This window comes from Fukomys damarensis, unplaced genomic scaffold (genome assembly GCF_012274545.1).
Source record: "Fukomys damarensis isolate Sample0158 unplaced genomic scaffold, DMR_v1.0_HiC HiC_scaffold_36, whole genome shotgun sequence".
NCBI classification, from domain to species: Eukaryota; Metazoa; Chordata; class Mammalia; order Rodentia; family Bathyergidae; genus Fukomys; species Fukomys damarensis.
Genome location: NW_022900948.1, coordinates 14,141,146 through 14,152,284, shown reverse-complemented (window position 1 = coordinate 14,152,284; position 11,139 = coordinate 14,141,146). Strand labels below are relative to the sequence as shown.

Here is an 11,139-nt window from a genome sequence, read left to right as displayed (position 1 = left end):
AAGGGAAGGGAAGGGAAGGGAAGGGAAGGGAAGGGAAGGGAAAGGAAAGGAAAGGAAAGGAAAGGAAAGGAAAGGAAAGGAAAGGAAAGGAAAGGAAAGGAAAGGAGGGCTAGGGATGTAGCACAGTGCAAAGATCCTGACTTTAATCCCCACTACCAACCCACATACATACATACTTGCATACAACCATACAAAAGAAAAAAAGAAAAATGAAGTCTGCCAATTTCATCAAACTGTTTCTTTCTAAGGAGTAATGTATTTAAAATTAAGGAACCTGAGGTTAGACAAAGAGCACTGAACAGAACATATTCAATGACATTTCCTAGAGATGAAATCTGGATCAGAAAGACATTTGTAATGTCACATATAAATGACAGATACAGAACACTGTTACAGTTTAGATCTAAAATGTCCCCCAAAGTCTCATGTGTTTGGAAGGTCTGGATCATAGGGGCCCTACACTCATAAGTAAAGATGAGTTCAGTGCTGCATTAGTTAGGAGGTGGAGCCTGAGTGCAAGTGGGGGTTGTCACTGGGCGTGTGACCTGTAAAGGTGTGTTCTTGATCCCAGTTCCTCCTCCCAATCCCCTCAACCTCCTGCTCGCCATGAGACAAGCAGCTGTCCTCCACCACCCTCCTGTCATGCCTTTTCTGCCTCAGAACCCACTAGAAGCTGGGCATGGTGGCACACACCTGTAATCCCAGCACTCGGGAGGCTGAGGCAGGAGGATCACTGTGAGTTCGAGACCAGCCTGGGCTACATAGTGAGTTCCAGGTCAGTCTCAACTACATAGTGAGACCCCGTCTCAAAAACAAAAGAACCCACTAGAAACTGTGAGCCAAATAAACCACTCTTCCTTTAATTTACAGGTCTCAGGTATTTTGTCCTAGCAATAATGAAGTGACTAATACACTAATCCATCCACAAAGCTCACCAAAATCCAAAAGGGAAAAAAATAAAGAAAAAGAAATGTGACAGATTCTGAATGGAACAAGAAAGAGAAGGAGAGGGGATGCAAAAAGAGAAGGAAGAAGAGAAAACCAAAGCAGCAGCACCAGAGCTAAGATTCCTAAGCAAAACATTTGGAAACCTTAAAACAGGTTCACAGGTAGATGGTGCTGAACTCTCAGGTCAGCATTTAAGTGTGACAGGGTCACTTACTGGTTTGATGTCCCTATGAGCATAGCCCTGGCTGTGCACATAAGCAACTGAAGCTACTATCTGACGGAAGACGACCCGGGTCTCCTCCTCTGACAGGCGATCCTGGGAAATTATGTAGTCGAAAAGCTCTCCTCCGGGACAGTACTTCAACAGGAAGAGTCACACAGACATTGTTACATCTTACAGAAATCATTTCCAAGGAATAAAAGATTTTAAAATATTATACTAAATTCAGAGGTATTATTAATTCAACTTTAAAGGCAAGGGAACTGAGTAAGCATATTAAAAAATACACTGTCTGGATCAAGCAAGTCAATAATTATTCTTGAAATGAGAACAATAACTCTTCCCTTAAACAGTTTTATTACCAATAAACAGAAGTAGAACTAACAACCACTGTGATTTTTGAAAGCTCCCTCAGGGTTTTATATTTTTATAGCACAGTACTAAAATCCATTCTCATCTTAATGTATTTACATCTAGTACAGTACCTAAAATTAAAAAAAAAAAAGCAGTAATGATCGTTCTCCAGGAATTATTACTGGTTACTGTCCAAAGACCAGTGATTTTCAGTCTGCATCAGGAGGGGCCCAGTTAGATGATGGTGCCTGAGTTTGTGGGGTAAGGAGGTGACAGAGCACAAAGCTCTAGGTTTTTCATCCCCTTTCCAAAGAAACTACATGTTTCTGTACACTTGGTTACAATTTAAAATTTCATCTTATTTTAGCAATACGAAAATTAAAAATGCACATAGCCTTTGACCTCATAGTTTCACATTTAGATTATTCTTGTAGACGTGACATCAAAACAGATGAATGCCCACTGTATTTGCTCTTGCACCGTGGCCCACCCTCATGCTGTGGGGTGTACAGTGGACCCTTGACCACGAATTCCATCAGTTCCCAAGGGCTGGTTGTAACTAAGGCAATACAGCTGAGATCTGGATGTTTACCTGGGTACACACTATAGGTAACAAGAGGCAGATAAACCTTCCATTAACCTAATTAACCCAAGTTGTTTGTATGTCAGGTCAGTCTTAACTTGAGGGTTCGCTATACTTCTTTTCCTAGTCTTACTTGGGCCAAACTCACTCTACGGAGCCTGTTTCTTTTTCTATCTTTAATAAAAATTTGCTATCATTAAAAAAAATAAACTAAGGCACATTAACAATAACTTAATGAAGCAACATTGTTCATAAAAACAAAACACAGAAACAAATGCCTTAGCCTATTTGTGGTCTATCACAAACTAACTTACACAAAATACCTTCTGCTTGTATAAACAATGAAAATATAGTTATGGAGGCTGGGAAATCCAAGATCAAAGTGTCAGCTGAGCTGGTACAGTAGTGCATGTCTGTAATCTCAGCACTGGGGAAGCTGAGTCAGGATTACTGTAAATTCAAGGCCAGCCCAGATTACATAATGAATTCAGGGCCAGCCTGAACTACATAGTGAGACCCTGCCTCAAAAAAAAAAAAAAAAAAAACTGCTCATACATAGCACTTGCTATGTATGCATCCTCATATGGCAGAAACAAAAAGTTCCCTCAAGTCTCATTTATAAGGACACAAATTCCATTCACGAATGCAGAGCCCTACTCCAAAATGTCCCACCTCTTAGTATGACAATCATAAATATATATCAACCAAATACTAATGCCCCCAATGATACGATACAAATATTAATGGAAATGAAAAACGAAATAAACACGAATACAATTGTAGTGGGGGATCTCAATACTCCACTGACACAAATAGGCAGATCATCTAGACAAAAAAATCAACAACAAAATAACAAAACTGAACCAAGTCTTAGAACAAATAGACTTAGTAGATGTCTACAGTGTTCCACAACACAAAATCAGAATATACATTCTTTTCAGCTTCACACAGGTCATTCTCCAAAATAGACCACATGCTAGCTCACAGAACATGCTTAAGTAAATACAAAGGAACTAAAGTCATCCCCTGTATATTATCAGACCATAGTGCAATTAAATGGAGATCAATAGCCTAAGGAACTGCAAGAACTTCACAAACAAATGGAAATTAAATAACACACTGCTGAACAACCATCGGGTCACAAAGGAAATTAAAGAAGTAATTAGACAGTTTCTACAATTAAATGATAATGCCAATTAAACATACAAGAATCTATGGGTCACAATTTCTACGAGGGAAATTCATAGCAGTAAATGCCCATACTAGGAAAACTGAGCGAGCTCAAATAAACAACCTAATGCTTAACCTTAAGCTTCTAGAAAAAGAAGAACAAGAGAAACCAAAAGCTCATATGAGGCAGGAAATTATATAGATCAGAGCAGAAATTAATGCAATGAAGACTAAGAGAACAATACAAAAAAAAAAATCAATGAATCGAAGCGTTAGTTTTTTGAAAGAATAAATAGAATCAATAAACCCTTAGCCAACCTCATCAAAAAAAAGCAAAGAAAAGGCTCAAATCCATGTAATTAGGAATGAAAAAGGTAAAGTCACAAGAGATCCACCAGAAATCCAGAGTATTATCAATTCCTACTTTGAAAACCTGTACTCTACTAAAATGGAAAATACAGAAGGACAGTTTCTAGATACATACAAACTTCCAAAGTTGAACAAAGATATAATAAATCTAAACATCCCAATTACAGTCAGTAAAATTGAAAATGTAATTAAAACACTACCAAAAAAGAAAAGCCTAGGTCCTGATGGCTTCACTACTGAATCCTACAAGACGGTTAATAAGAACTATTGCCACTACTCTTTAAACTCTTCCATGAAATTGAAAGGGAAGCAATACTTCCAAATCCATTCCTGAAAACAAGTATTACTTTCATTCCAAAACCAGGGAAAGACCCAACCAACAAATGAGAACTACAGGCCAATATCCCTAATGAACATAGATGCAAAAATACTCAATTAAGGTACTGGCAAACAGAATACAAAGGCTCATCAAGAAGATCACACACCCTAACCAAGTTGGATTTATCCCAGTGATACAAGGATGGTTCAACATACATAAATCAATAAATATAATACACTGTATTAACAGAGTGAAGGACAAAAACCATATGATCATCTCAATAGATACAGAAAAAGCATCTGACAAAATTCAATACCCATTCATGATAAAAACCCTACAGAAAATTGGAATAGATGGTCTTTATCTCAATTTGTTTTGTTTTCGTTTTGGGGGATTTGTTTTGTTTTGTTTTGTTTGAGACAGGGTCTCACTATGTAGTTGAAACTGACCTGGAACTCACTATGTAGTTCAGGCTGGTCTCAAACTCACAGCAAACCTCCTGCCTCAGCCTCCCGAGTGCTGAGATTACAGGTGTGCACCACCATGCCCAGCCTTTATCTCAATTTGATAAAGGCTATCTATGAAAAACCAACAGCCAATATCATTCTAAAAGCTCAAAACTGAAAACCTTCACACTAAAATCAGGAACAAGATGTCCACTATCACCACTCCTGTTCAATATAGTTCTAGAGACATTAGCCACAGCAATTAGACAAGAGAAATAAGTAAAAAGAATAAAGATAGGAAAGGAAGAAGTTAAGCTGTCATTATTTGCTGATAATATGATACTGTACATTGAAGACCCAAAAAACTCTGCCAAAAGACTTCTAGACTTAATTGACAGATTCAGTAGAGCGGGCACGTGTGGGTGTCATTCAGTGAGACCTGTTTCAAAATTTTTTAAAAAATGTGAAAAATGGAAACAAAGTCTTTGTAAATAGGGAAAGGTGAAGGGGGTGAAGGGAGGGGAGGGGTATGGGGAAAAATAAGAACCAAGACATATCATGTAAAGATGCAAGATTCCAATGATAAATGTAACTATTATTTAAATGTGCAAATAAACCTAATGGGGGAAAAAAGATTATACCAATTTGTAAAAGCATACTGAGTACAAGAGTATAGCCTAGTATTATAGATTAATTTACATCAGATTCTGGAGCAGGTAAAATAATCTATGGTGACAGAAATCAGACCAGTGGATGCTAGGATGGGCAGGGCAGGCTCAGCTATAGGGATTAATTTAATGGGGCACAAGTAGGATGATGAAAATGTTTTATACATTAAATGGGGTGGGAAATAAATTAATATACATTTGTCAAACTGTATATCAATGTGTGTTTTATTAGATGTAAATTATATAGCCAAAGTAAATTTTTTTTTTTAGTACTGGGAATTGAACCTGGGACTTTGCGCTTGCGAGGCAGGTAACAGAACCACTGAGCTAAATCCCCGGACCCCAGCCAAAGAAAATTTTTAAGCTACCCAGTAATATGTATGTAAAGAAAATAACCTTCTTTATGTTTTCCAATAAATATAAAATAAAGGAAAAAAATCTAAAATCTCTATGATGTACACAAATGGTTTCAAAATTAAAATGTTAAGTGGGAGAGAAAAAAAAGGATAGTGATATTCCAATCTGTGACCATTTGTGTGACAGAAACCAATAAACTACACATGTACACAAACACACATTTATAAATTATACATTGGTAACTACAGGAGACATAAAAAGAGTCAATGGCTGGGATACAGGAGAAAAGAGGATTTTTATTTTTAATATATACCTTCTTGTATCTTTTAAATTTTGTCCAAGGTTCATGAATAGTTCAGGATTTTATTTCAAGTAAACTACTTGGGAGGCTGAGGCAGGAGCAATGCTTAAATGCAAGAGTTCAAGGCCAAACTGGGTAACAAAGCGATACCCCCAAATCAAAAGAAAAAAGTTTTAAAACCATTCATTGTAGACTGGACCAGGGATTTAGTTCAGTGGTGCCACAGCCTGCCTCACAAGAGCAAAGACCCACATTAAATCCCTAGTAACAAAACAAACAAACAAACAAAAAACCCATTGTAGATTATGAAGGTAGTACAGTGTGGTAAAGTAAAAATAGTTCTAGATCCAAAACTTTCAACTCTATACATTCTAAAATATGCTTTTAAAACAGTGCTGATCTGTGAAAATATTATAGTTACAGATCATTACGCTGAGATTAAGGAAAGGAAACAGATGAGTAATTCAAATTCTAAAAACATTTATGTTTCATACCAAAAAGGGACACGTTAAAACTTGAAAAAAAATTGGTTTGCATAGCATTTGCATTAGAGACTTCCCTGGGGCTGACTCCCTAGAAGATGTATTCAAAGCCTAACACTGGTACCTCTGATTGAGAGCTTATTTACAATGAAGGTCTTTGTGTATGTAATTGATTTAAGAGGAATACTACATTAGAGTGGGCCTTAACCCCGTGACTTGGATCTTTTATAAGAGGGAAATCAGGACAGAGACACAGACACTCCAGAGAGGCACATGACATTTGAAGATGGACGCACAGATCTGAGTGGCGTATCTGTAAGCAAAAGAACACCAAAAATTGCCAGCAACTGCTAGTTGTGGTGGTGCGTGTCTATAACCCCAGAATTTTGGAGGCAGAAGCAGGAGAGCTACCACAAGGTCAAGGCCAGCCTGTACTATATAGTGAGCTCAAGTCCAGCCTGAATTACAGAGCAAAACCTTGTCTCAAAAAAACCAAAGCACAAGATTAATAGCAACCACCAAGAACCAGGAAAGAGCACTGAAACAGATTCTCCCTCAACTCTGGAGAAAGAGTCAGACATAGTAATTCCAGTAAAGTTATATGTAGTCATTTGTTAGCCTTAGGAACATAAAATTAAAATTATAAAATTAAAATGAATCCTTCTTTTAAGAGCAAATTTTAACATATGCAATCCTCTAAACTATACCACTCCATTAGGGGGACTATCAGAAAGAGTACACTTACAATGAGTCTCCCCTTTATTATACTGTATATGTCTACTTTACAATCTAAATTGTTATAGCCAGAACTCAAGTAAACTACTTACTATTCATTCTAATCTTTTAGGTGACATGTAATTTTCTCTCAACTATGGATAAAGTGACTAAACACTTTTAGGCATCTGGAACATACTACTAACCTCAAGAACTATGAATATTTTCTTGGCTGTCTCTAGTACATGATAGAGCTGACATATATGCTGGTGTCTCAGATTCTTCAAGGCGTCAATCTCTGTTTTGACCCGAGGCAGATCACTCTATAAGAAGACATCATTTCAAATGAGCCAATAAAGTTATTTAAAAAGCTTCAGCCACAGGGTACAAGCACCAAATCCCTACAAGGAACATGATCATCATGTGCACAAAAAAATTTAAAAGACAGAAACCTAGAACTCCCATGAAATAATAAGTAGTAACACTTTATTATAAAAAAGTTCTTGCCAGGCTGGGCATGGTGGTACACACCTGTAATCCCAACACACTACGGAGTCTGAGGCAGGAGGATGACTATGAATTTGAGGCCAGCCTCAGCTACATAGTGAGTTCAAGGCCAGACTAGCAAGACCCTGTCTCAAAAAATCAAAAACAAAAAGAAAAAAGTTCTCACCAGCCATGGTGGCAAATACCTTCAATTCCAACATTAGGAGGCTGAGGCAGGAGGACTGCCATGAGTTCAAGGCCAGCCTGGGTTACACAGTTGAGTTCAAGACAGCCTAAACTACAGCAAGTTGTCTCAAAAATCAAGCAATCAATCAATCAATCAAACAAAAATAAATAAGGTCTGAATCTAATAATCAGTGTGACTCAAGATCCAATTAACCATATCAGATCTTGACCAAGAATCAACTACAGCTATTCTGATACAATAATCCTTCTTGTTCATTTTGTTTTAGGAGAAGAGTCATGATGGCTAAAACCTTGGAAATAACTGAAATGTTAAAAACCTAGGAACTAACTAAAGCAAGCATAATATCAATAGAAAATATAAAATCAAGCCTAGAAATAATGAATTAATGTCACGATATTGATGCGATAGGGGATAAATATTATCATATGATAATACATTTTAAAGCAATATACATTTTTCTATTTAAGTTCAAATGAATTAATCTTACTAAAGTTGTAACAGGAACCTAAACTAATTAAGGAAACTAAATAGTCAAATTTATAATCAATGTTAAATGCTCAATAAAATGGTTTTTAGTGCTCTTTTATTAGAATATAGTAATTAACACCAAAAGGAAAAAACAAAGGAAAGTGAATTGTTGGTTGACAGATGATTAAAACTAATTTCTAAAATAGGCCACTGTGTGATATTTAGCATATTTTGAAAAGAACTGCAAAAATTTGGAAAGCTGAGGCCAGAGGATCACCATGAGTTTGAGCCCAGCCTGGGCTATATAGTAAATTCAAAGCTAGCCTGCACTACATGGCAAATTCCCGTCTCAAAAAGCTGAAAAAAAAGAATTCAAAAAATTGAATGGCATTTGTATTACAAAACTCCTTATAGTTTCTTTGACTTATTTATCAGCACTTGCGTGCTTAAAAATAGAAAACAAGGCAACCATGTTAAACACTGACTCATTCCATCATAAGGAAGGCATTTAAGCCAGGTTGTAGTGCACAGATGCATGCTTGTAATCCCAGCACTAAGGCAAGCTAGGCAGGAGGATCACCATGAGTTCAAAGCCGGCCCAGGCTACACAGTGAGACCCTGTCTCAGAAAAACAAATTGGGGGGGGTGGCACAAGGTCTCACTATGTAGTTGAGACTGACCTGGAACTCACTATGTAGCCCAGGCTGGATTCGAACTCACAGTGATCCTCCTGCCTCAGCCTCCCGAGTGCTGGGATTAAAGGCGTGGGCCACCATGCACAGCAAAAAACAAATTCTTTAAAAAAGCATTGAAAAATTATTTTTATGTTTTCTAATTGAGAAAATTTATAAAAAGATTTATGCTATTTTACTCAATTGTATACTACTAACAATTATAATGCTAAGTCAGTACAAAAAAATTTTTGTTATTAGAAAAAAAGATTTATCCAGAGCTAGATCCAAGGAGATAGAGGGGCCATTTGCCTCTAATCACCATCTCCCCGTGTACAAGTGTATTGGGGACTTTTAGAGTGAAGAACAGCAGGGAAGGAGTATAGTGAGACAACAGATCCGTTCACCCTTGTTTCATCCCCTCTTGGACCCCAAACCTCTCTATCCCTTGCCCAAGGAAATGAAACTCAAGTATGACCTCCTGCTGCCAGCATCTGCATTTTCTGTCCATTCATGTGGGCTGAGGGGAGGTGGGGGTACCAGTATGCCCTAGGCCTAAAAGTTTGGAGAAGCCACCTACTTATCTCTAAAAGAAAAGACTTTTAAAATTTCATTCTGTGAGCCAGGCATGGTGGCGCACACCTGTAATCCCAGCACTTGGGAGGCTGAGGCAGGAAGATCGCTGTGAGTTCGAGACCAGCCTGGGCTACACAGTGAGTCAGATTAGTGTAGCACTTGGGAGGCTGAGGCAGGAAGATCGCTGTGAGTTCGAGACCAGCCTGGGCTACACAGTGAGTGTCAGATTAGTGTCAACTACATAGTGAGACCCTGTCTCAAAAGAAAAGTTTCATTTTGTGGTGCTGGTCACAACCCCCCCGCAAACACTTTAGTCCAGCCCTCAATCTTGAGGGCACTGAGGTGCCACGTCATCTGCCAGGCAGTCTCATGTTGGCTTGGCACACAGATTCCATCAAAGGTAGCTGCAGCAAAGCAAAAGAAAGCCAGATGCCTGAGGCTGAAAAGCTATCACTAAAGACTGTGAGGTCACACACAAAAGAAGCCCAAAGTCAGGGGATATCTAGCCATTATACCTGCTAGAAGGGCTTTTGCTTTTAGGCAATCATGCATAAGAACCTCTTTTTTGTTTGTTTGTTTTTGGTACTGGGATCAAACTCAGGTCCTTGTGCTTGTGAAGCGGGCACCAGAACCACTAAGCTAAATCGCAGCCCTTAAGAACCTCTTTTGTAGCCTCTAGTTCTGCTTATTTTAGGGAGGGTTTACACATGGGTGACTCTTTGATGCTCACAACTTTCCCCTTTTGAACGCATTTCCTTCTCTTCTGAAAGCATTGCCAATTAACCAGCTGCAGCCTTGTCCCTTGACCTAAATGCAAAGATAACTTTTCCTGGTAAGAGTCAGAACATGACCCACACCGGAGAGGATGGGACAGACAAGTGGAGTCAGTGCCATAAAAATTCTTCTCGCCAAATCTGAACAATAGCAAGGATTTAGAAGGAGTGCTTCTGAGGCTGAGTTTACCTAGAGTCCAATGTCGTCTTGTCCTGTCTATTCAGTAGTCAGCATCCTAAAACATTAGAACCTAAACAACAGTCACAAAGCTTATTAAGTTGATGTAAAACAAGCCAGTAAGAGGAAAGCAGGTCCAGTCGTGCAGTAGACTTGAACTAAGAAACATAGTGACCAAGTTAAAGAATACCAATACTTTTGTGGAACAAGGTTAGTTGCCAGAAAGGTATATCAAGCAAATACTTAGTTTCCTTCTCTTGTAAACCAATGTAAATTACCATCTGGGGGAAGAAGGCACATAATTTACTAACGCTAGAAATGCATTTTTTAATAAGACTATCTCTTATCAATCAAGAGGAAGATGGCTTTACCAGTTATATGTCTCTAAGCTATTACAGAAGACTTTTGCTTATATTTGCCACTAATCCAGAAAATGGCAAGGAAAGCCGCTGTAAATGTTAACCTGGACAAAATTACTCCAGACAATCCTTTTTTTTTTGTACCAGGGATCAAATTTGGGACCTTGCACTTGTGAGGCAGGCGGTGGAACCACTGAGCTAAATCCCTGGCCTTCCAGAAAATCTTAAGGACAGCTGCATAAAATCAGAGTGTGCTTTCAGTTATACAGGCCATTTTATTGTTGTATCACAATAAAATCAACTCTCTGTTATGGGTATCTTCATTTTCTCTAGGGAACTATGGAGTAGCACTAGGACTTTTATTCCTGAGAACACCACAAATGATTTCTAAGGCCAGGGATTTAGCTCAATGGTGCTGCCACCTGCCTCACAAGTGCAAAGTCCTGTGTTCAATCCCCAGTACCAAAAAAAAAAAAAAAAAAAAAAAAA

The 11,139-nt window shown here is 38.2% G+C and overlaps 1 protein-coding gene across 12 annotated transcripts in view; it reads right to left on the bottom strand.

Annotated features, from left to right (window-relative positions):
• Window positions 1–11,139, bottom strand: part of Melk (maternal embryonic leucine zipper kinase) — a 121,368-nt gene that overhangs the window by 85,570 nt on the left and 24,659 nt on the right. For all 12 annotated transcript variants that reach the window (XM_033759184.1, XM_019206807.2, XM_010619388.3 and 9 more), the window contains 2 exons: window positions 7,138–7,254; window positions 1,163–1,306 (listed from right to left, as the gene is read on the bottom strand). In XM_033759184.1, the coding sequence (XP_033615075.1) occupies window positions 1,163–1,306; window positions 7,138–7,254 (261 nt within the window). The remainder of the gene's footprint in view (window positions 1–1,162; window positions 1,307–7,137; window positions 7,255–11,139) is intronic.